We start from the raw sequence: 26963 nt of genomic DNA, 5'->3' as shown, positions 1-26963 counted from the left end.
GCTTAATTAGGGATTTTCATCACTTCCTCAAGACAACTATTACAGCAGGAAACTTTCTGGAAGTTAACTCCATTAGAAAAGAACTTCATTTGTTCCCATACACTGCTTAGTGGCTTTACTTCCCACAAAGGAAAAAAAAGGATTGGTTGTTCTGCAAGGATTGCTAGTGAAGAACTCCCAGTGAAAGCAAGAATGCATTGGCACTAAGCATGCCAGCTAAATACTAATGCTGCTAGTCTAATCTGAGAGCTGTTCTTGATTACATTATTCTTGTCATTTGATTTTCAGCTTTATGACAAAATTAATACGAAGTCTTCACCGCAAATCAGGAATCCTCCTAGTGATGCTGTACAGAGAGCCAAAGAGGTAATTAGCTTTTTTGCTTTGTTCCCTTTATTTAATTCTCTTCATGTCTTTGTTTCCAATCAGTAAATCAGAGCTTGACTTTGGTCTTTTGGAAATGTAAATACTCAGAATTGACGAAATGGGAGAGCGAAAATGGAAACTCTTATTAACATTGAAGAGCTACTGTCATGTTGTAAGCTGAAATGTTGCATATAAAATAGATCATCCGTAATGAATGGCTCTATTATTCAGCTGTAATCGGACATACTCTGCCTAGGCTAAAAATAATCACATGTTTCTAGAAAGGTGTTGGAGGTGATAGTTTTGCACTGTAGCCTATAGCTTGACAAAGCTTTCTTAGTCCGGTAGTGTAGATGTTAAAAAGAAAAAAAGTATTGCTGTATGGAATACTTTTTTTCTTATTATTGGACTAACATCCCATTAGCTGTTCATCCTTCATTATGGGATGATCTCTTTTATATGAAACATTTTTTTAAAACATGTTTATTGTGAATGTGTGTGTGTAAAGGAAAACAGTACTGTACAAAAGTTTTAGGTAGGTATGAAAAAAAAATGCTACAAAGTAAGAATAATTTCAAAAATAGACATGTTAATAGTTGGTTTTTATCATTTAACACAATGCAAATTGAAAGAACATGGGAAAATGTAAATCAAATCAATATTTGGTGTGACCACCCTTTGTATTCAATACAGCAACAAGTTAAACTCGCGCAAAGTAAGGTGCTACTGGTAATCTGTTTAATATGTAGGTTGATACACAAACAGTAACTGAAATATAAACAGCTGTGTAGGAGGAATAAAACTGCCTGAGGAACAGCCAAACTCATTTAAAATGTCTTCAGCAACCTCACCTTGTTAGTGTCAAAAGTCATGCACCTTGGCAAGAATGAGCACAGCAACAAGACACAAGGCAGTTATACTGCATCAAGGTCTCTCTTAGGCAGCAATTTCAATGTTTCCATATGTTCTGTGCAGGCTATTTTGCAAAAGCACAAAGCAACAGGCAATGTTGAGGCCCGTAGACGTAGTTGTCGGCCAAGAAAACAGAGCAGCTATGCATAGGCAGAAAACAGTAGGACCCTGGCACACCAATCTACTGATGGGAGAAGTCTAATCAGGGGTGACCAAACACAGGATGCCAAACCACAAACCAGGATGTAGAAAAACGGACAACTGCTCTGGGCTGATGAGTTAGCTGTAGTGGAAGGCAGTTTGTTCTCCAAAGGGCTGGTGAGTGAAGCACGGTGGAGATTCTTTGCACGTCTGGGGGCCTAAACATACAGCCAAAGTCATCATGAAGAGAGTAAAGCAACTGAGTGCAAGTGAACCTAGAAGAATTGATGCTGTTTTGAAGGCAAAGGCTGGTCACACCAAATATTGATGTGATTTAGATTTCTGTTCACGCATTTTGTTAAAAGATAAATTAGCATGTCTTACAGTATTTTTTTCATACCTGCCTAAAACATCAGGATAGTACTATATATGTAAGTGTGTTTGGTCATTATTCGCAGTAAATGTATGTATGTTTAAAAAAAAAGTTGCATATAAGTTGAAATGTTCAGCTTTCGTGTAAATACTCAGGTTAGTTATGCTCAGATGACTGGTATGCATTGCAGTGTTACGGTTTGTTGATTGGATTGCTTTCATTAGTTATTTATTCCAAGTAAGTGAGCAATTTGTAGCACAACAACATATGTTTTGGATTGAGTGCAGATAAATAATTTACTGAAGGTTGTGCTAGGTCAACATATACATTAAATATAATGGAACAATAATAATATTCTGTGCGACCATTCCAACCACAGTTTTTTAACCATGCAAATATAATATATGCAGTGGTTTAAACATTTACACATACATTACAATAACTGCATACAGAAAGATTTGTTGTAGAAATATCTTGCATATTTTAACCCGCATGGATAGTCGCAAACGTGTATAGATTAAAACAGGAAGTGTGTATGTCTGTGTGTTAGTGTTCTCGTTTGGAAAAACGTACATCCAGTGGGAGATGAGCAGGATAGAGTTTCCATCCTCCGCTGACCTCATACTCATGCTAGTCTAAAGTTTAATTAACACACCATATGATAGAAGCTTCACTAAGATACCAGTATATGAGAAGTATACTTGATCAAACCATTAAAAATGTTAACATTTGGTAGTTCTTCAGAAACTATATGATGCTGATTGTTGTTCTTAGGTAGAACATTGCTTAGACCTCTGAGTCTTTTTTTCTGTATTCAAGCATTAGATCTTTCATAGTTGCATCACAACAGTCTGTTCTTTTAAAAGTGTGTACACGGCAAGCCTAGTGCGGTTCATGTTACAGACCATGTGGCTGAATGATAGTATTGTACTCCTACACTAAGTACACCTTTGATAAATGTAGATTTGGCCCTCCCTTCCATTCATGAGTAAATGATTACTACCAGTGCACTGCTGCCTTCTACTTCCTGAGTACTGTTTACGGCAGCCCCAAATGAACGCTTTCCATATGGAAGGAATGGCTGTGTACATGGCAGTCCTTTCAGTTTGTGCTCTTCATCGATATTTATTGCAACAAAACATCCTCTCTGAATTTAGTGACTGCTTAATCCTTGGTTATCCAGCACAAGCATAATCTCTTTGTAGATAATAAGTAACTCCTAGTGACCTTTGTACCTTTTGCCATTGTAGGTTTTGGAAGAAATATCATGTTACACAGAAAACAATGATGCAAAGGAACTAAAACGTATTCTAACGCAACCTCATTTCATGGTAAGAAAGCACTACTTTTATTATTTATTGATTTATGTAGTGCAGTTATACTCCACGGCACTGTACAGCGGGGATTTTTACTTTAGTCATTTCAGTCTGCTTAGGACATACCAGTACATCCTTAAAATGCGCCCATTAGGAGGTGCCGGTACATCCTGACTTAGTTGCCGTGCCACGGGCATCAAAGAAAAAGTGGGGAGAAAACAAACAAAATGGAAAGTGATAAAATAAAAAGGGGGAAAAAATCTAAAAATATGCCCCTTAGTCCTTCCACTATAAAAGTAAAAAAAAAAATTATCACTGTATTTGTATTAATATGGTTTTAAAGGAAGCACTTACTTCTCCTAAACAAAGATGTATAATTGGTGTGGGTTCATCAAATATGGAAAAGGGGAATCAAAGTTTAACAAACATATGGTAAAAATGACAAACGTTTTGCTCCCTTATTTTGATTATTTAAAAAACGGCCCTGAAGGGGTTAATAAATGTACCTATTTACAATTTACATCTGCACTTTTACGTTGCACGAGTTAAATTTAGATAACTTTTTCTGTATTATTTACTTAACGTAAACTGTTACAAATGTACCAGTGAAAGCTACAAAATAGTTTGTGATGTGTTTCTGGTACTGAATGCGTGAAATATTTTGGAACGTTTCAATTCTTTCTACATTTACTGTATATTTATAAAAGCCTTTGCCCAGATACTTTATTCGTATTGGATTAATGTTTGTCAGATTGGATCATAAATGGTACTCTGTCATGGAGTCCTGGGGCTGTTTTTAACTTCACGAGAGTTCACTCCACACTATTATGTATGCATAACATTACATGCATAGATGACTTGTAAGTATAGCACGACTTGTAATTGTTTTTTTTTTTTTTTGTTTTTTTAAATTCTTCATGAAGACTGGTTACAAATATTTATGGTTATTTAAAGCTATAAACGCAGGTTACGTGAAGAGGATTATTTGTGCTTCACATAGGTCAGTCTTTGCATCAGGCTTTACATGTGTTTCCAACTGGCGCCTTCACTTTTTACCAATTAACCTATTACTGACCACAGTCCTTCCTCTGTGATAGGAGTAGAGACATTGTAAGCTTGTGAGGCCCTTTTTACCCAATATATCCATTATGTCTTAGTGTGTTTATTGTAGTTTTGTCATACCATTTGAACGTATGTTGTAAGAAGTGCTGCGAAAATTGTTGGAGTTTTATATAAATAAAACAAGGTAATTATCCTGGAGAGAAGAGACTAGGGTCTTTTTTTTATTTTTTTTTTTTTTATGATTTGCAAAACTGTCATGATAAGGGTATACCGTGCAAACGTCTTCATTTCCTTTACGCCTCTAAAACAGCAGCATTTGTGGTAGAATTGCATGTAAGATTATTTATCTCCATTAGTTTCCAGTTGCTACAACACTCACAAGCATGTCGCTACCTTACCAGTTTGTTTGTAGTTTCCTGTAACAGTGCCTTGGAGCGGCAAGATCACCCCATGTATAGAAATGTTTCACCGTGGTGTACGTACCCTATATAGCCCCTACATTGTACTCAAATATAATATGACGTTTCGGAGCATTACCTCTTCTATCCAGAGCCGCACAGCCTACGGGGCACCTTCATTGGCTGCCTAGGCCCAGGGCACTTGGAAAGTACAACCACAAACCTTATTTCTCCTTATTTCACTAGAAAAAAAAAGAGACAAAAGAACAAAATTAAACACTCGGGTTATTCATGTAACCACATATGTTAACATTCTGTTCCGCAAAATCCAACACCTTTTTAAGTATCTCGATAGATGTGTGTCTCTGTGTACTACCCAGTTGTCATGGAGCTATAACTCTGATCATGCTTTTATGATCAGTGAGCTATTTGGGTACCATGTAGCACATTTCTACATCTTCTGTTGTGTATAGTATCAAAATGTTTTTGCCATTGTTTGCACATTGTGACGACGGCTTAATAAGGACATATTAATATTTGTCCCTTTTAATAGCTATGTTTTTCTTTAGTTTATGGTATATTATCTTGCACGTATTGGTACAACGTTATGCTCAGTGGTTTCCAGTCCAGCTGCTGGGTGTATTTGCTTAATCAAGGAAAATAGTGGTTTGCAAACACATCCAGCTCTGGGTCTTGATCTTAGATAAGGGAATTGTTAAGGGTTTTTATTTCCGAAAAAAAGAGGAAAAAGTCTAACCACTCCCAGGTCTTCAGAACAAGGAACACAAAATGCACCATGCAGACTACAGTTTCTATTGATTCTGCATCCTGTATCCAACGAATGCCGTTAAGTACATATGACCTCATTGCTGGGGAATGGAAGCACTAAGAGGCTGTAAAACTGGTGAACAGACACCCATGTAATGGAATCATTACTTTTCCTGAACCTTTTTTACGTCTGTGTTACACAGTGATGTATTATATATCCGCCAAATAAATGCCAGTTTGAGATTTTATGAAGAAAAAGGGGTCTGACTCCTAGTGTTTGGCTAGATATTCATTGATATTTTGGAAAATGGTTAACTGGTTGGATGCAGTCTCTTAACTTAAAAGGATAAGTTTGCTTTCTAACACAATGTTTAGTTGTGTTTACATGATCAAATTGGTGTTTTTAAAGTCTAAATATCTAATACAGAACAAGCCATATGTTAATGAGCGAGTGTGTAAAATCTTTGTGTCTGTTTATTTGAAGATAAGCTAACCAGAAGGAAACTCCCTGTAGTAATAGATATTGGCAACGGAAACTGCGGTTTTGTATGGGAAGGAAAGCTGATTGATTTATGGAAGCAATTAGACTAATGGGTTTTTTCAATTTTTAGTCCGGGTAATTAATTAATTTAAAAAAAAAATAAAAAAAAAGTCTGATGGGAAATAAGTAATATTACTTTTGTAATACATCTGTTCTTTTTTTGTATAACTTTTTTTTCCCCGTTTGGTAACTTTAGAAAACATTAATACATGGCCTTTTTTTTGTAAGTTGCTTATGATTGCAAATCAACTCAACAGGGGACAGGGTGTCTTCATCAGTCCCAAATTCTACATTTTGTAATTTGATGCGCTAAATAAATCCCAAGGGAGGGGGGAGAGATTTGTTTTGGCTTATAATACCTAAAGAAAAAAAATGAAATAAGTTTATTAATATCTTGAAAGTCTGTCAATATATAAAACTAACCTAGAAGAGAAACTTTTCTACTACTAAAGTATTTGACAAACAATGTGGCTGAAAGAGTTGAGGGAAAATGGTAAAAAATATTACAGAATATATCAACTGGACATAGGAAAAAATAATTTACACAAATACAAATTAATTTTAGACTGGCTAATAAACTAATTTTCACATACCGGTACTTAAAAGTCAAAGTTTTTATATGAAACATATAAATTAAAATTTTCAATGACATTAAAATATAGCAAAATGTATAACCAACGAAGAATATGACTTTATGAATTTATATAGAAAAAGCACCTGATCTGAAGTTAATCGGCAAATGGGGAGCGGAACTACAAATGAGGAATGGACTGTTCCAGTACAGCATGCTATTATCTCTCATGTTATCTGTAGATTGTCTAAATGTAGTAGAAATCTGTTATAAAGTAATAAACAGGTGGTAATTAGTACCAACACAGTCATCAAAAATGTCTAGCTCCACGTCATCTGTATGTTGGAGATGCAATCGTGAGACAAGAGACTTTATGCACATTTGATGGAATTGTCAAAAAATAAAAAAAACTGGCCTTTGAAGTATTCTTAAAGTAAAACTAGAGCTTTCCCCTTGCTTTGCCTTGCTACATGTAGATTGTCCCAGGCTATCCAACAGTAAGTCTTATCTGTTGACACATACCCTAGTAGCCCTAAAACTATACATGGTACAAAAAAATCTAACTCTAATCCTGAAATCCAAAGAGGTACCTACCTGGCAAAATATTAAGTGACAACTGCTTGCAAATTAGAGAAAGGGACAATGGAATTCAATGTAAGTGGAGAATTGACCTCCATCAGCTGAAGTTTTAAAAACAGTTAAACTGATTGACGCCTCACAATACAAGCTATAGTTAGTTTTAGTAAATTATGCTAAAAAGGAACTGTCATGTAATATAGTGTTTGTTTAATAAGCAAAATAAAATGGACTTGTAAAGTTACCCTTTTCCTACACAAAATAAGGTTTCTATTAGAAATACTAAGCATGAAGGTAAAACATTCAAGTAGACCTCTAGGCACAGAGAGGACAGGTTGCTTCCTTAATTAACACTTCTCCTTCCATTTGCCTTATTCTCTTCCTCCCAACTGCTTGGCTTGCTACAGCAGAATCTGCTTGCCAGTATACGTGCCAGATCTCGATTGGCCGACAGCACCCAGTACTCACCTGATCTGCCGCTCCAGGTGGCTGCATGTGCCCAGCCCCATGGTCCGTGAGCATAAAAACCTAATGTACAGACTGTCATACTTAGCCGTAGGCCACACTTATGTCATTGGGCAGCCGGAGGTCTTAAAGTGCCAGGGCCACCTCCTTATCCCAGGTCTTTCACTGGTACGTGTGAAGTGTAGTCACCACCAGCCAGCTCCAACACTGGTTCACACACATGTAACAGGCATTCGCTGTTGGTGCTCCATACGTGGTACTGGAATGCCCCACTAAGGGAATTATCTATTTAACTTTTTTTTACCCCACCTTTATTTTTAGTATTGAATCCCGGCTAATCATAATGATTTTTATATATTTTCTAAGCAGCGTTTACACTGTAGGAACATGGCAGTACTTGAATTTTATATCCAGCATTATATTGCTATCATGGGACAGATATATTTAAAATTAGTTTTGTAAATGCATTTTTAATGGTCACTTCTCACATTGCGTTTTATAGCCCAAAGTTATTCCCTTATCTACCTTCTTGCAAAACTACTAGTTCTTTATATGGAATACACTGAGCAGGCACATCTTACTGCAGCTACTGTTTCTTAATAAATGAATGAGAAACATGGCCGAGAGAATTCTGAAGAAATAAAATACACATTGAAGTCGACGTCCTATAAGCCATCATTTGTTAATCGGCTTTATACATTCTGAATAGGACAAAACAAAAACACTAAAAAGCCTGCTTATTATCTGCAATGATGCAAGTTTGCATCTTTTCTGTAACAAGTATTCTGGTTTCTCCCAAAATAAACACTCACCCTGTCTTGAATCATGTGTCATTTACTTTCATAGTAATTCAGGATACCAAATCCTGTATTTTCAATTTTCATTGACTTTTTTCCTTGCTATAGGGTGATATGTCTTAAAACCAGTCTTCATAGTCGTTAGTTTCTAAAACTAATATATTATACAGTATCTACCTTGATTACACCTGCCATCATGTAGTTGTAAGGAAGGGGTATCGAGTGGAAAGAAAAGGAGGCACAATTCTTCTGTTTTTGTATGTAGAATTAACCCCTAATAAAACCAGGGTACCCAATGAAAAAATTACATCAACTTAACTGATGTATACAGTGGCTGGCAGAGGTATTCACACCCTTAACATTTTTCTTATTATATTGCATTGGAACCTGGAATTAAAACTGATTTCATGTAATTGACATACACAAAATAGTCCCTATTGGTAAAGTGAAATGAAGAAAGTAACTATAAAATAATTCTAAAAAAATTGGAAAAGTGGTGCATGTACCCCCGTTGCTATGAAGACTCTAAATAGGATCTAGGATCTAGGATCAACCAATTATCTTCAGAAGTCCACCTTCTAAGTGTCACATGATCTCAGTATATGTATATGTTCTGAAAGGCCCCAGAGTCTGCAACACAACTGAGAGTGAGGCACAAGCAAGCGATACCATGAAGACCAAGGAGCTCCCCAAACAGGTCAGAGACAAAGTTCTGAAGAAGTACAGGTCAAGGTTGTATAAATATATATATATATATATATATATATATATATATATATATATATATATATATATATATATATATATATATATATATATATATATATATATGAAACGTTGAACATTCTAGAGAGCACCATTAAATCCATTATAAAAAAAAAAAAAAAAATTGTAAGAATATGGCACCATAACAACAACCTGCCAAGAGAGGACCGCCCACCAAAACTCACAAACCAGGCAAGGAGGGCATAAATCAGAGAGGCAACAAAGAGACCAAAGATAATTCTGAAGGAGCTGCAAAGCTCCACAGCAGACATTGGTTTATCTGTCCATAGGACCACTTTAATACTCCACAGAGCTGGGCTCTATGGAATAGTGGCCAGAAAACAGCCATTGCGTAAAAATAAGCAAACATTTGCTGTTCGCCAAAAGGCTACTGCCCAAACATATGGAAGAGGGTACTCTTGTCAGATGAGACTAAAATTGAGCTTTTTGTCCATTATTTGAAATGCTAGGTCTGGCTTAAACTCAACACCTCTCATCCCTATAAGAACAAGGTGGTGGCAGTATCATGCTGTGGGGATGTTTTTCATCGGTAAGGACTGGGAAACTGGCCAGGATTGAAGGAATGATGGATGACGCTAAACACAGGGAAATTCTTGAGAAACCTGTTTCAGTCTTCTAGGGATTTGAGACTGGGACGGAGGTTCACCTTCCAGCAGGACAATACCCTAAGCATACTGCTAAGCAAAACTCGAGTGGTTGAAGGGGAAATGTCTTGGAATGACCTTGTCAAAGCCCAGACCTCAATCCAAACGAGATTCTGTGGTATGACTTAGATTGCTGTACACCAGCGGCAACTTGAAGGAGCTTACCCAGTTTTGCCTTGAAGAATGGTCAAAAATCCCAGTGCCTAGATAGAGACATACCCCAAGAGACTTGCAGCTGTGATTGCCCCAAAATGTGGCTCTACAAAATATTGACTATGGGGGAAGGGGAGGTGAACAGTTATGGACACGTTTTTGACTTTTTGTCATATTTCTCAATTGTTTCACAATAAAAAATACTTAGCATGTTGTGTAAATTAAATGATACAAACCCCCAACAAATCCATTTTAACTCCTATTCGGTGGCGCTTAGGAAATTGCCACTTAGATATAAAGTGGGACACAAATAGAAAGTGGCCTGTGCTATTTTACAGGTAAGTTTGTTGATCGGTTGCAAAAAAATTGAAGCTGCTGATGTACATGTTTTTATAGTGAAGGATGTTTGAGGTACAGTTAATACATTTAATACAGATCCCAAACTAAGTATCTAACCGTTACAGGCCTTACTACAAACTCATGATGTGGTAGCCCATGAAGTTTACAGTGACGACGCGTTAAGAGTTACGCCACCCCCCACCTCTCCCTACTTAAACGGTGATTCTCCGGAAAGTGCAAACGGGGATATGGATATGGAGAACGTTACTAGAGTCCGCTTAGTTCAGTTCCAGAAAAATACAGATGAACCAATGGTAAGTACATGCCTTTTACCTATGCAAATTAAATTGTATTTAAACAGGTTCCAGACATACATGTCTAAGTAACTGACGTGTGGTGCTGCCACTAAAAAGACTTCGATAATGTTTATTTATTGTAAAATATTGCTTGCCCAAAACCCAGGTTTTTTGATTAAATGTGTGCGAATGTTAAAAAAAAAAAAAAAAAAATATATATATATATAACGCATGTTATATGTGATGGAAATTCTGTCCGTACTCTGTCTAACCCCAATGTGTTGTCTTTTCCACAGGGTATAACACTAAAAATGAATGAGCTAAATCATTGTATTGTTGCAAGAATCATGCATGGTGGAATGATTCACCGGCAAGGTAAATTTCAAAACTTTCTATTGCATGTGATTTTTTGCAGAGTCCCAATAAATATGGTTATCGTATTCTTGTTTGGTGCATTTCAGTTTTATGTTTCTAGTCTAGTGTCTACTAAAATCTGGGGGTAAAAGGATCAGCTGATCCAGGTAACTTACAATGTGAAGTTCATACAGATTTTGGCTACAAAGCTGGATCCCTTTTGACTTAGTTTGGGACCATGGGGAAGCCTTTGTACGATTCAGCATTTGGTAACCAAGACCCTGGGAATAATTTGCCTTTTTTTGGGTGAAGATGATAAAAGAATAAAAAAAAACTATACAAAAGCGGGACTTCTACTTAATGTGAATGTGAGGTGCTGAGTAAGTCAGACCTTTTTTTGTGAGTCAAAGATGTTGTTTTAAGCACTTGATTAACACACAAGATGTAGTAATGTTCTTTTTATGGTCCTTCGATACTGACATTGAAGTTAGTTGTGTTCGGTCCATTATTAGAACAATTTTGATTGCTAGCTTTAGTAAGTCACTGCAAAAGAATCATTGTAAGGGACTGTTAAAGGGTTAATAGTTAAGGAGTCTTGGGGTCACCATTTACTGTTCAGATGCCAGCATTCAGGCACAACATAGTTTACTGTTCTGTTAAAAAAGTGCCTGTTAGGCTCACACAATTACATCATATAAATGTGGTTTTGCCACAACAAACTGTAGCTATTATCTCCTTGCCTTTTATTTTTTTGTAACTGATTCGGTTTCCACAGTGATAATCCCCTGCATGCTAATAAACGCACAAAAAAAACTAGCTTTCAGCTCCTTGCTTTCAAATTTCAGTCATTTTCCGTAGCAATTTAGAACAAGGTCATTCTCGGTGGATTTCACAAGAACTGCAGACAGAACATTTGAAATAACACTTGAAGAGAAGAGGACATATCTATAGTCACTTTGTCCTCATGTATGGACAGAACATCTAGTGCGAGTTTCCATATTATGGCTTAACTTTCTCTAAATATACAATGGCAAAAAAACTTTCCTTAATGTAAAACATAACTTCTTACTTAGGCTGAGAAATACAAGATAAAGTTCTTTGTAATTAAGTTGGCTTCCTCATCTGCATTTGCCAATTACACCAGTCATGACATCACTAACTACATAATCAATGACAGTTATGACCTCAAAAATTACATTGTTACATCATTATGTGTGGGTAACTCCACCTATTTTGAAAGTACTCCCCCCCCCCCAAAAAAAAAAGGGAGGACAGGGTTAGTTGGAGCCTGCAAGTTACCAGGTATATATAATACACAATGTTACTGCACCTACCTACAGCACCAGCTGCACCTTGTCAATGTGATTCCCTCTTCCACATACAATAAAACAATACACAGCAAACTTTCAAAAGTGGTAAAGTGCGCTCAGTGCAAAATCAAACAGAACCTGTTGTGTACATTCCAGGCTCAATCAATCTTGTGGTAAATTATCTTGGGGAAAAAAAAGAGATAAACAAAACCAATAGTGCAATACAGTCCAGAGGAGTATCCCCTCCCCAGGTGTTAAATGCACTCACAAAGGAGAAGGTTGTGAAAGCTCCTCAGAATATATGCCCTGAACCACTCAATAGAAGAGAGAGGACAGTGTTATCAGTATAAAATCTTCCGTTTATTTCGGTATCGATCGTAAAATAAATAAAAACAATAAATAAAATTCACGAAAATAAAATAAATATTGCTACAGTTTGGTACGCTACGCGTTTCGCTCGTTCAGAGTTTCGACCGACCGGGCGTCCTGTTCACCTGCATGTTGGTATGTTGATCGTAGAGTGGTTAATTTTAAGCACGGTTTTTCCCTGTGTAGTACCTGTGTCCTAGTAATAAGCTGGTGCCTTCAGGAAAGTCTAGTAATTTGGGGAGTATGCTGAACATACTCAAAATTGAGATCACAAACTAGAAACCAGTGGTTGATTCTGAGAGACCTTGGGTACCTTGTGTACTGATACTTGTATAGGTGATGCAAGGCGCATGAAAATTCACTTAATGTTAGTAGCCATTCAATGTCAAAGCGTGTCTAAATTTGGTACAACTACCCCCTTCTAAGGTACAAAGCTGCTAGACTACGTTGTACACTAAATGCATCAGGTTATGTCATGGGGTCCCCAAATCTTATTAGCTTGCACTAAAGAGAAAACCAATGTTAAATATACATTTGCAGTCATTCATCCTTTGCCTATTTTATTCACATTTCCCATATGCTCCGGTGGCTGAGTTTACTCTACCCGCACAAGGCTTTTTTTTTCCATTAATTAGACTGTGTTTAATTTGCAATCTCAGTCTTGTCAACACTCTGAAGTTGTTAAAACTGAAGTGTTGTTGAAAAACTCACTTGGCTCTCACATAGCATCTGTTTGAATGTTTTGTTATAGTGAGGGTTTTTTTTTTGATGTGTACAAAAAACACTGCCAAGTTCTTTTATATAGTTCTAGAAATGTAATTTTAGTAACAAGAACGGCATCCCCTGGAATCGTATTGGGTACATTTTCTTCTATCCCTTAGGTCAGTGGTAGACAAATTTGGATTGGATTTAGGAGCCAGCCTTTTTTGTCTTCCCATCTAATGTTTTTCATATATTATTCTCTGGTCTGCAGTTAAAGGATGTTAATTGGGACAAAACAACAAAAACACACCTTTATTCAGTGCGGCACCACTTTGAACTGTACAACAGTTCACCCCTTCATGACAAGGGTTGACACCATAAAGACTGTTATAGTGTACCTGCCAATGATTTAATTATTTCAAGGTTTCATATTAAACCATATTCATGCTAGTATTTATGGGGGCATACCTAGACTCTCTCATATGCTGTGTACCCTAATATGTTAGTGCTTATAAACGTAATCATTTTATGGATTAGCAAACACACACATACTTCTCCCCCTCCCTCCAATCTTACCTTGTGAAGGTGTGTACTGTGTGTAAGTTATCTCTCTAACGCGAGGACCTGAATGCCATGCACCCGCCTCATCACTGCACCGATCCAGGTTAGAAGGGCCCTTTCTGAACTATTTTGAACCGGCACGGGGACACAGGGAGCTTATCAAGGTCACGTGACATCACGCATGTGTGAGAGCATGCGTGTGTGTGCGATGACTGATGTGGACTTGTGTCTGTGTAATTGTGAAAGTGGGGTGAGATGGAGTGTTAGTATGAGTAAGTGTGTGTAATTTGTGTAAGTGTGTTTACATATTGTGTATGTTGGAAGGGGGGCAAGGGGCAAAGAAGACACAGACCAGTTGTGTGGGGGCAATGATGGCACAGACCAGCTGTTGAGGTTGGGGGGGCAAGGGGCAATTGTTCGCACAAGGGTCGAGTGGTTTCAGAATAAGTGAAATTGGAAAATTGGCTAGAAAAGATAACTAGGTAAACTTGCTCTTGCATATAGCAAAAGATGAGGTGAGACGTTTAACCCTTTTTACATGCCGGTAGTCCTGTCCATGACACCAGGGCCTGGGCAATTTATAACTATTGAAGGCAGAATGGATGGCGCAAAATTTAAAAAAAAGACAGTCAGTAGCCAAGTGAAAGATCGGATCTAAATCAAATTAAGAGCCCCAGGAACTATTTGAAAACAGTGGTGCACAAGCTGAGAGTTTATTGAACTATAATAAACTAAAGAAGCATTTTCTTTACTGTTAAAGCACTTTACCACATACAGAGCTCTAATTTCTTTTTTTGCATGAGACTCTCTTTAATAGTTCCTGTGCGCCCTCTTGAGACCCCAATCAGTGCAATCAGTGTGACATCACTGCCCATTGATGGTATAAAGGCTGAGGTACTGGCTATAACCTCGGACTAGCACTCAGCTTGACGGAAGACAATGTCTCCTGTGCATCTGCACTTGTTCTTTTTAATTTTCCTGTCATCAAATGGTTTTGCTATGCCACTTCCTATAACCTGGCAATATACTGTGATATAGGTGCGGGAAGGCTGCTGCTGCCTTCTGCGTCACTGTTTTTACAAACACAGAGACAAAATTCAACAGGTCATGGAAGGCTATGGCCAACAGAAAGATGAGGATGAAGATGACCGTGATAAGGAGGACAGTGATGAGGACGATGATAAATAGCAACAATGTTGAGATCCCTTGGCTCAGCTTGAAGGAAGGTGTTCCAATCGTCAAAACAGACGACCACCCCAAGGCATCACCAAGTGCATAGAAGCAAAGATTATCCACTCAGTTAACTGATGTTAGAATTAGGTGCAGAATATGCACATTTTCATTGTTCAAAATATTTGAGTCAGTTTCATTTTATTTATTTTGAATAAATATTACAAAAGACGTATATTATGTTGAAGATTGTCTTCAAAAGGGAAACCAATGTTTTGTATACACAGGTGTAACTACAGGGTTCCCTGTGACCCCTTCTTCCCATCTCCTTGTACCGGTAAAAAAAAAAAAAAGGTTAAAAAGGGCTCTTCTGACCTGGACTCCACCAATCTAGGTCGGAAGGGTCCTTTCTAAACTCTTTTGAAATGGCATGAGGATACAGGAATGTACCGGAGGTCACATGACCCCATGGTGAAACCGAGGCTGCCCGCGCAGTGTGCGTGAGTAGCCAGAGGGAAAGCTGCAGGTAAGCGGTGGCGGGATATACGTTTGTGTGAATGTATGTATGTATGTATGTATGTGTGTGTGTATATATACATGTGTATATTTATGTATGTGTGTATATATATATATGAATATGTACTTGTGGGAGGGTGCGAGTGTGTGTGTACTTGTGTGTACACAGATCAGTTGTGTAGGGGCAGTGATGGCACAGACTAGCTGTTGAAGTTAGGGGGCCCGGTGGTTTCTACTTACGCCCTTGTCTAACATCCATGCACACCTTCTTCCCCTCTTCCAGATAACACTAACCCTAGGCCCATTGTGGGCACACACACTTGTGCAAACAATATACATACCCATCTACAGACATTACCATCATACGGTATATGTTCACTCTACAAACTTGCGCACACTTTCTAATAACATAAATTTACTCATAGTTGCTCACTGCCTTGTCTCATCCTCTTTCCCTCCCCATCTCACAGCTCTCCCTCCGCTGTTCCTGGTAGCAGGCTTCCTTGCGGCTCCCAGTGCATCTACTTCCACCACTGCTAGGGATTTGTCCCTTCCATGCAAAATGACCATCGTGTTCTCACAGGATGCATGAACTGTCATATTAGACGACATACATATGTGTATCCTGGGGAAACACACACATGCAAGGATGGGCTCACTGGGGTGGTGGGGGCATCTTTAGAATGCATTTCTCTTGGGGTTTGTCGCTTGTAGGGGGTAGTATTTTTTCCATGCAGGTAATGGATGAATGCCAAAGCACTTACTCTAACATGCATTCCTTGTTAAACGCATTTGCCGCTGCATCGAAAATGTTGTTACTAATTCCTATTTGTCCCTCACATTGTGAGTAGTAGAAGGAACAAATATTGGATGATTGACTAAAGTGTTAGAGTAATAAATACTGGCAATAGTCTGGTTCATTTTCTTTTATTGTTTTTACTGTGCAGGAACACTCCACGTGGGGGATGAAATCCGAGAAATAAATGGAATCAGTGTAGCAAACCAGACAGTGGAACAGCTCCAAAAGATGCTGGTCAGTTGCTGTAATTATCTTGTTTTATGATCCACGATCTTTTTGTTTTTGCGTCTTGTTTTTTTTTATTTTGGTGTGGGTTTTTTTTTTATTTTTTTTTTAATTTTTTTTTTAAATACATTAACTTCATGACTATAATAGTTTACACATTTTGTAAAATAACACTTTAGATCAACACACCAGGTTGTGGTAATTGGGTTATCTTAAACCTTAAAAATGTTTTGGGATCACACATTCACTGCAGAATCTGTCATTATTAAACTCATCGCAGTGGCAGGTACTCATCACATTTTTTTCTTTATCAACATCTGTGTGTAATTTTATATATAAAAACACCACAAGCACTGTATATACCTTTTAGGCATATTTAAATAATAAAATGCCTGGAATCTGGGATACTTCCCATTAATCCCAAAGGTAAATACGCAATAATATGTAATTCTGGTGTTTATTCATACACTTAAAATACTTAACACTAATAAAAAATAAAAAAATTCCAATAAGAATCAAAACTGCAAGTTACTTTACATATTTACATATGTTTTGCACTTACTTGCATTAAAATGTCATGCTTCCTCCACTGTGCCTTTCATGTTATAAAATTCTGTTATAAAATGTTGTTGTATATTGAACAATAAGTGTGTTTTCTATTCTACTTGACCCCAATCCTAATTCCCCCCCCACACACACACACACACACGCGTTTCCCCCAACAGGCTAGGTAACAGCTTGAAAGGGAGTTTCAATGGGGTGGTGCTGATTACCATGAGCTTTCTTTTTATAATTAATTAGACCTTTTGATCTTTTTAGAAAATATATGAATATGCAAATTAGTAACTCTCCACGTTAACCATTAACTTACCCTTTTTTTTTTGTTTGTTTTTTTACTTTACAAAATGTATATTCAACATATCTTTCTACTTCCAGAGAGAAATGAGGGGCAGCATCACTTTTAAGATTGTGCCAAGTTACCGCACACAGTCTTCATCCTGTGAGGTAATACAACTTTCTATGTATAGTTCTTGCTCTACCTTTTGTTCTGGACGCGCTGATGGCTGACTGTTACTTGCTTTTTGGGAGATTGTTTCTGCCTTTGCTAGTAGACCCTGCACACCAATTTTACAACAAAGATAACGGAACAGTGTGTGTCAGTCTCACCCACTTACCTCGGTATGACTGCATGAAGTTACATGCACAGAGTCGAGATAAAATCGGGTCTTATTTCTAAGAATATGTATTTGTGGTTTTATTGTAAAATTGTGCTCTGTTGGGGACTTTTGAAATACTTATTTATAAGGCCACTTCAGCTTAGTCAAGTATATAACGGTAAACTGATGGAGAAATATCTTAAGTATAGTGATTTCCAAGGGATTTGATTGTCTTTGCCGAATGACCATACCAACTTCCAAGGCCTCAATTGCCCTGCTGTAAAACCTAAAATATGTTTAAAAGCATATCAGTGGAAAGCATACTTTCCAAAAACATTCTATTTGTCATGAAAGGAAATAACCACATCATTCTTGGTAGGCCAACGTTACAGCTGTTGTAGCCAGCTGTGCTTTAGATGTGTCGTATGTAACAGATGTCTGTATATTCACATTATTGTTGAAGCTTTCAGGAAAAAAATGTCAATGCATCCCACTTTGCAGGGAATTTCAGTGTGTAAGAATACAATTATCAACTTAAGTTAATGCTCGCAATAAAGTGTAAGAGTTGCCAAGTGTTTATAAAGTTTTAATGAACAGCTACTGGCGCGAGTTCAGTAGTAGCTGCAAACATCACACTGTTGCAATTTAAATTTGTAAATACCAGTGTAATCCAGCTAAGTAAGATCTTTTAAGGATGAATAGTAATTTAGTCTGTAGTAACCTTTGTACGACAAAGGATATTGCCATACTGGAGAGTCATGAAGCAACAGAATGTAAACATTGCATGGTTTAGGATTAAGGAATTTTAGAGCCTGATCAGAAGGAAGAGAATACTTCAGCCATCAAATTCTGTCTTTCTATATTGCCGATTCCTTTTGTGGCCACTTATATACCAGATATATTGCAAAAAAGGGTGGTACATAATGGTGTTAAATCAGAGATGCACCGCTAGTGTCACCAAAGATTGCGTGGAAAATGCCGTTTGACAGCACAGTCACTCGTGTGTCGGCAGGTCCTGATCTACAAAAGTACGTTTAGTACCAGTGCCACAACAAAGGCAACATAAGCTTTAAATTCTCCTCAGTGTTGTGTCAAAGTTGACACTGTAGGACGCATCTATTAGCAGCAGAGATCCCTTTCATACATAGTAACATAAAAATGAAGGCTGCAAAAAGACCTAAGTCCATCAAGTGCCAACCCTTCTACTTATCCTTGCTTATTTTCCATATTTTGGATTTTGCCACGGGGGGGGGGTCCTCTGACTCCAAAATGCAGTCAGGTTTCTCCTTGGATGAAGAAGCTCTAAAATATTAATGTTTAAACATGTATTGCCCTGATCACTGTGTGATCTGTAAGAGGGGTAACTAGACTGAGATGAAATAAAGTTTCTTCCTTAAAAAATAATTAATTTAATGAAGGTGAAAAAATCAGATTTAAAGGAATCTCAGGGATAATACCCTTTGAAATGCTAATAAAAAATTGTTTTTACATTTTGACCACAATTTTTTTTAACACTCAAAGTTTTATCTAATCCAACTTGGCTAAGGAGTTAAAGAGCATTTACCAAAGTACTTGTCAGAATTTGACTGATATATGAGGAGGTACAAGGTACAAATGTTTAAAGAAAATGCCTTAAAGATGTGTGTGTTGGTTTTTTGTAACCTATGCAGCTTAAATATAAGCATAATTGTGTGACTGTTTCCAAATACACTGAGTGGCAAATATCGACTGCCTATCTAGGCAATGAGCTCCCCTGGTTGTTTTTTAGTTGAACTGCAGTTGCGTTGACTTAAATTTTTTTTTTAGGTTCTTGTTACATTTTTTTTCTTTCAATGCACAAAAATAGGTACAAAAAAAGAACTTGATGGTTTTAAACTTCTTTTCGTTGATGCAGTCATAATTATGCTTGTTTGTGATGTGTGTTAATGAACCTTGTGTCTTATTTCAGAGAGATTCCCCCTCTACATCCAGGCAGTCCCCAGCTAATGGTCATAGCAGCATTAACAATTCTGTTTCGGTAAGACCAGCAATTGCACATATACATGAAACGCCAAAAGGGGGAAAATTTCTATAATCGCCAAGTTATTTCAACAATGTTAATTTTAAAGTATCTTTTTACGTTTTCCATTTCAACAAAAGCTGAGTTTTTTTCCACCACAAGTGGGTGTATTTTCTTCCTGCAAGGAATATATTTTTCTCACATTTTTGTCATAGCTAAAGTGCGTGTGAAAATTTTCATTGAGTTTCCTTGACATTTTGAAAAAAGAAAAGCAAGAAAGTAGTTTCCGCTATCTGAGTTAACAAATTGGTGTGCCCGCTGCTGCTGTTGCCTGCACATATTCTGCATAACATGAGAGTGAACTGTAAGCTCTTTCTACCCCTCTTTTTAATGATGGGTTTTAAACTTGAAAGCAATTAAAACTGTGCAAATCACTTCCTACCAAACCTATTTCAGGAACATCTTTAACACAAATGGCTCACTTGCCAAATCAGCAAACTCACATTTATCAGTAATTTATTTAACATCCTGTTTATGCTTATTTACTAGTATAAGAAGACAGTGAGCCTTTTGAAAAAAGATGAGCCTTTTGTTCCTTAAATGAGTAATTTGGTGACCATTTTTTTTCTGAATACTTTGTAGGAGATTATTATTAGGGAGATAACATAATACGGTATACAATGTCTGACTATGCCTTTTTTTTTGGTTAATCATAAGCTCACAGTTTCATTGGGTAATCATGACAGGAGTCACGTGTGTCAGCATCTTGTATTAAGCAAACATTTCTTATAAGGGGCATTTTTACAATAAGTATATCCCCAGTGCATTTGTGTTGAAGATGCCTTTTTACTCTTTAAATGTCTTTCCCATTTGCTTAAACATTTCTGCTCGCTTCAGCTAAAATATCTAAAGCTTTGGTTTTTTTATATTTTTTTTTCTTTGTAATTTGTTCCATACAATGAGAATGCACCTTACGCGTTATGAAGAAAGTAGACTTTTATAATTAAGATAAACATTTCTTCTTTTGGGTCAAATTTATCCTACAGGACATTCCATCAACTACCCAATCAAAAGGAAGACAGGTGAATAGATTTCCTTGTACAAATATATGATGTGTAGATGCCAGTACTGTAACACTACCCAGACATTGTGCTTTCGTGATTTTCATCTTTGTTACTCATATCTTACCATACCCACCGTTTCGTTCATGTCTTCGACATAGGAGTGTTTAATGCATAGTCTGAGTGAGTTGTTATAGTATTATAGAAAATATAATTGTGGAAATATTGTAGATCTTACAATAACTTAGTAGGTAGTCAACACCAATGAGTTTTTTCCTTCAAGGAGGGCTTTACTTTTTCTCCAAAAGCATAGTTCCATTAGTGAAATGATGTTGAAGAAATCCTGCCATGTTAAGATATTATGCAGGCTTGTTCGTTTCAGCAGCGGAGGCTACGTATGGTTGTGGCCCTTTATAGTTTACAGGTTTGTCGGTTGACATGGTAAACTCACCTCTAGACACCTTGTTTAAGAAAGACCTCCTGTTACCAATGCATTTGTAGTGGCCAATGCTTTATATTTTTATATTGAGCTTTTGGGGGGTTTTTTACTTAAAGCTTGTGCTTTAACACAAACGACAAGAGACTACACATGATATGTTACCAGTCGAGTAAAGGTGCTCTCTTCTTGGTGGTATTTTGTAAGGCAACAGAATGAAGTGGCTTCAAATTACAGATACAACAAGATATTGTTTTGATATAGATATGCTGTTATATACGCTGTATCCTGCTTCCCTACACCATACCACCAAGTATTCCAGCGCAGGTAAGATGTGCAACAGATGGCATACGCATTGTCCAGGGTCATCAACTATCTTATATGCACCATTGACATATTATGTTCTTCACTGAGATAATCTGCAACCATGTTTTCTACTGGACCCGACTTCATGTGTTAAGTCAGAAGCCTTGAGTTTCAGATATGACTGGAGAGCAAGGAATACCTGGACAACATAGTTGTGATAAGGAGCAAATCCTAACTGTTACAGAAATCCGCTTCATAGCTAACTCTCTTCAGCCTTCATGCATGCTTTGCCCTGCCGTTCTGTTTGTCCACTAATATGATTCACCTTGTTTTTTAATGAATTTTCAGATGTGGCCCCCAACACTGTACTGATGTGCAGTGCTTTCAGGTGGGGTCTGTTCTCCTGATATTTGCCATGGCTCGTTTATAATGTGTTGTTTTCTAGATATATGTAAGAGCACAGTTTGAATATGATCCAGCCAAGGATGACCTCATTCCATGTAAAGAAGCTGGCATCAGATTTAGAGTTGGAGACATCATCCAAATTATTAGTAAAGATGACCATAACTGGTGGCAGGGCAAACTGGAAAACGCAAAAAATGGTACTGCTGGCCTCATTCCTTCTCCTGAGCTTCAAGAGTGGTATGTTGCTTGTCCAATGTTTTTAATGAAGTGTACATGTTGAACTATAAGCAGCAAACCAATTTCATCTGTGTTTTAAAGCACACAATTAAAGAAGAAAAAAAATGAACGTATGAGATTTTAATATAGATTTTAATATACTGTTTATCTATAAAGGATTAGGATTTGCAGGCCCATATAGTATCCCTGTGGTCCTGCAGTAGGAGGGCAGCCCTGGATCCTAGTCCAGGTCTGCTTCCTAATCAGATGTTCACTATTTGATGGCTTTATTCTGGCATGTGTTTAATTAGTTGTGTAAATCAGACATTAGCTTAATATCTTAGCAAAAATGTGCGCAGTATTTTAATGAAAACATATTTGTAAAAAAAGATAAAATGTAATGAAAGATAAGTTGTTTTTTTTTTGGTTCCTACATGAAAATTAATAGTTTGAATATGGAGGTTTCAAACTGGTAGTCCTTGAATAGTTTACAACCATTGTTGTAGCTTTTGTTGGTTTGTAAATAGGAATGTGACTCTGGCTTAACAAAGAGCTTTAAGAAGAATACTTTATAAGAATTATTTCACTGTTTCTCGTCTATGTAGAGCAGATTCTCAATATTGACTGTGTTGTCTCTGGACCATGACTGATTGGTAACTTCATACAACACTGGGCTTTAACTTATTGCTGAATTGGATTTCACCTTCTTTACTTAGTTTTAACTATGTTATACTTAAATGATTTTCAGATTGATTTATTTCTCATAAACTAATATTTCCATCTTTGATTTTAATTCACAAAAAACTAACTTAACTTTAATTGATGTTCTGCAGGCGAGTTGCCTGCATAGCAATGGAAAAAACGAAGCAAGAGCAGCAGGCCAGCTGTACTTGGTTTGGCAAGAAGAAAAAACAGTACAAGGACAAGTACCTGGCAAAGCACAATGCAGGTACGATTCAAGCATATATAGGTGTATATCAGAGTTGTGTATGCTGTTAGCTTGTGTTGCCTTTTTAACCCTTTAGAAATTGTAGTAGTTTCTGAGATTTACATGATGGAGTTTACACAAACGTATTTTGTTAGGTTCATTCTAAATTTCATTAAAAAATCTGATGTACGCAAAGCATTATTCCAAACAATGCTTCTGTTCTACTCCTTCAACAGCTCTGCACATGTTAATTGGCTTCATTAACCCAATTAATGGCCACTGCATTCCTATTTATTTCGGTGTTATGTTTTCTACTGTGCTACTTTCAATTCAAGATGAGCTTGTTTTTTTTGAATTTGGTAATTACTGAAAATAAAAGAAAAAAAAATGTTACCCAAGGTATTTAGAGGTTTCCTGCAAACACAACAGACTGTGACATAGAGCGGAGTCTAAAACATTAAGTAATGGTATCTTTATTACATGTACAGATTATTGATGACACATTTGATTCAATCCTTTTGCTTTGGGCTTAATTTCATATTAATGCTAGTATTGGGGGAATAATGCCATACTACATACAAACAGGGAGCAGTTTGACATTGACAGTAGTCATTGGGAAAATACAATAATTGGCACACATAAGAGTGAAATCCGGTTGCAAAAAAAAAAAAAAAAAAATCATCTGAGTGTTAAGTACTGTGATATACAGTAATGTGTGTCCGGATGGGGGGGGGTATTTGGACTCCCCTGGAAATTCAAAGAGGTTAAGAGTGTGTTAACTATACATAGAGAGCAGAATAAACACCTGGTAGGCAAGGGAGTGCAGCAAAAAAGCTTTTCATTTTCTACCCCTCCCTGCTGTCGGAGTGATTTGGTCTGCTCAGTTCCGTTTCCTCTAGCTTGCCTTCTCCCTTAACTCTTGCAGCTGTTCCTTCACAGGCGCAGAGTCCCTGCCTGAGCAGAGACACAGTTTGCATGCTGCAGACACAAAGTAGTTTATTTCATACATGTATTGCAGCTTGGGCCATTTAATACTTCAATTGTTGAGACTACACTCTCAGCCAGTCTGGTACTTTATCGAAATGTGAGTACTCAACAACTGGAGTGCCAATGGTTAACTTTGATATCATCATGAATTAGTACAACAGCTGCTGTGGAATGCATTTCTCATGATTTATGAGAAATGTTGTAACAGCAGTTTCAGTGCCTAATGTAAGCGCAACTCTTGGAGAAGTACCATATCTTATGTACCATGTCTTATTTTGCTTCCAAGCCTTTATATCCTGTTTTACTCCCTTCTAACCACAGTCTTTTATAATGCCTCAAAATGTTTGCTTTGCATTACAGCGCTACACTACACAACATTAATATTTCTTGACTGCAACTCCCATGATGTTGAGCACGCATTGCTAGTCACAATCGTAGACTGCATCTACAGTAATGATTAGCAGTAATATTGCTAGCTGAACTTCACAGGAATTGTAGTTATAGACTGGGTTTGTGGTGGCCTACACTACACCAACATATTTGTTGTTAACTGCACCTCCCATGACATATGATCACCATAGGAAAAGTCCTCATGTTGTGCAGGTACATGTCTGTTAGCTACTACTACCATAGTCAGAACTACAGAAGGGTGTGAAGGTTAAGTACAAGACTTGCCTACTTGGAAAATAGAAGGGCTTAACTCCATCTGAAGCCTTAGAGACTGCTAAAAAAAGGCTCACAGCACTGGCTACCTAACTGAGATACACTATAGACATAAATAGCAGATATCCAACAGCGAGTCAGACGTGGTCCAAACCTACTCGCTGAAGAAACTAGCAGCAGTACATCAATGCAGCACACATGAACCAACTGCTAGCAACAGGCTCCCACCTGGACTGGCTAACACTAGGAAGAACAGTGCCGATCATGAAAGACAATCATAAGGGTAAAACACCCTCCAACTACTGCCAGTAACACAACATGGAAAGTCCTATCAGGCATCATAGTTGCCAAGCTACAGGACCACATGGGCCAGTACATTAGCACAGCTCAGAAGGGCATTGGGAACAATACCATAAGCTCCAAGCATTGGTTTGGTTTCTCATAACAGAGCAGTTGCCCAAGACTCTAGGCAGACCAATCTGAGCACAGCCTGGATTGACTATAGGAAAGCCTATGACTCAGTGCCATGCATTTGTGAATGCTTGAAGTTAAACAAAGTCAACAGGACACTAACCACTTTCCTCACAAACTCAATGGGAGTCTGAAAGTCAACACAAGACACCTAGCACAAGTGACAATCAATTGTGGCATATACCAAGGTGATGCACTGTCCCCGTTGCTGTTCTGCATAGGCTAGATCCCCCTCAGCCAGCTTATCGCAAGGACTGGAAGCTCAATGGGTAGAACAAAATCCGTGCCATCGATACATACGCCCTGCTGGTGTAGTGAGCTGGCCAAAGGAGGACATGGGGTCTGCCAAGTAGAGGAAGTACAATGGCAAGCCAAGACCCTGCATGTGATGTACCATCAACAAATAGCGGACAAGTGGCTGACATTGGAAAAGCCTACCAGTGGCTGGACAGTTCTGAGGCGCTGATAATGGCAGTACAAGAGCAGGCACTAAGCACCAGTAACCATAGAGGCAGATATCTACCGCACCAGACAGGAACCAAGGTGCAGTTTATGTGGGGAGGCTTCTGAGAAAGTCCAACGCGTAGTGGCTGGGTGTAAGATGCTCACAGGGCCAGCGTCCGCTGAACGGCACAACCAAGTAACTGGCATTGTGTACAGTGAAATCTGCAGAGCGTATGGGCTAAACCCTCCCAAGTCCAAATAAGAGATTCGGTAGAAGGTTGTAGAGACTTTGGGATTCTTTGGGACTTCCAGATCCAGACTGACAAGAAGGTACTGGCCAATCAACCAAACTTCCTGGTGGTAGGCAAGGACCAGGGGACAGTGTTGGTGATAGATGTAGTGGTGCCAAGTGGCGGCAACATCAGGAAAAAGCAACTATGAGAAGATGTGGAGAATAAAGTCCAAAGTAGTCCCAGTGGTCATAGGAGCACTCTGCGCTGTGACTCCTAATCTGGGAGAGTTGTTCGAACAGATTCCAGGGACATAATCAGCACAGTCTGTGCAGAAGAGTGCAGTGGTAGGAGCAGCTAAGATAATGTGCAGAACCCTCAAATTACCAGGAGGAGGAAGACACTTACCACCCATAGGGTTGAGAAGGGATACAGATAATATATATATAAATACCGTATTTGCCCGAATATAGGCCGCACTTTTTTCCCCCACTTTAAGTCTTTAAAGTGGGGGTGTGGCCTATATTCGGGGTTTAGCGCAGGAATGTGCAATTCGTATTGTCCGATGCCTGGGACATGCAGTTCCGGGTGCCGGGCAGGCAGCAGAGTTAGGATACGGATCCCCTGCAGCGCTGCAGGAGACCTGCATCCTACTCTCCGATACGCTGAGACAGCCTCCCCTGCCAGCACTTTCCACAGTGGGAGTGCCGGCATGGGGGGAGTCCCGGCATGGGGGGAGTCCCGGCAAGGGAGATTGTTAAACCACATCGAGTCTGCACTGGTAAGTCTAAGGGGGGGCACATCTTAGGGGACAGAGTGGCAGCATATCTCGGGGTGGGGGACAGAGTGGCAGCATATCTATTACACTAAGAATCAATTTTTTTTCTTTAAAAAAGCACCTAACTTTTAGGGTGCGGCCTATAATCGAGCCAATACGGTATATCTGATATATGTGCTCTAAATTGCATTGGTGTTAATATGGGGTTGAGTAAATTAACATGGTATACAATGTAGTCAAGGGTATTTATAATGGTAATTTTGCTCTGTTTTTAAATGTAATCCCTTGGCCCTTTCAAACAAGTGCTAAATTGCTAAATGAAGACTAATGCTTTCCGTTTCTGCAGGTCTAGCGTTCATGTAATGCAGCTTG

The 26963-nt window shown here is 38.1% G+C and overlaps 1 protein-coding gene across 3 annotated transcripts in view; it reads left to right on the top strand.

Annotated features, from left to right (window-relative positions):
• The window catches only part of CASK (calcium/calmodulin dependent serine protein kinase), a 117072-nt gene that overhangs the window by 71052 nt on the left and 19057 nt on the right, over positions 1-26963 (top strand). For all 3 annotated transcript variants that reach the window (XM_053457449.1, XM_053457448.1, XM_053457447.1), the window contains 10 exons: positions 289-366; positions 3043-3123; positions 10334-10522; positions 10801-10879; positions 16434-16519; positions 17447-17515; positions 19616-19684; positions 20713-20748; positions 21915-22111; positions 22924-23039. In XM_053457449.1, the coding sequence (XP_053313424.1) occupies positions 289-366; positions 3043-3123; positions 10334-10522; positions 10801-10879; positions 16434-16519; positions 17447-17515; positions 19616-19684; positions 20713-20748; positions 21915-22111; positions 22924-23039 (1000 nt within the window). The remainder of the gene's footprint in view (positions 1-288; positions 367-3042; positions 3124-10333; positions 10523-10800; positions 10880-16433; positions 16520-17446; positions 17516-19615; positions 19685-20712; positions 20749-21914; positions 22112-22923; positions 23040-26963) is intronic.

The sequence above is a fragment of the Spea bombifrons genome, chromosome 2 (assembly GCF_027358695.1).
Source record: "Spea bombifrons isolate aSpeBom1 chromosome 2, aSpeBom1.2.pri, whole genome shotgun sequence".
Classification (NCBI taxonomy): domain Eukaryota; kingdom Metazoa; phylum Chordata; class Amphibia; order Anura; family Pelobatidae; genus Spea; species Spea bombifrons.
Note: the sequence above shows the minus strand (reverse complement) of the source record. Positions and strands in the feature narration are given on the sequence as shown.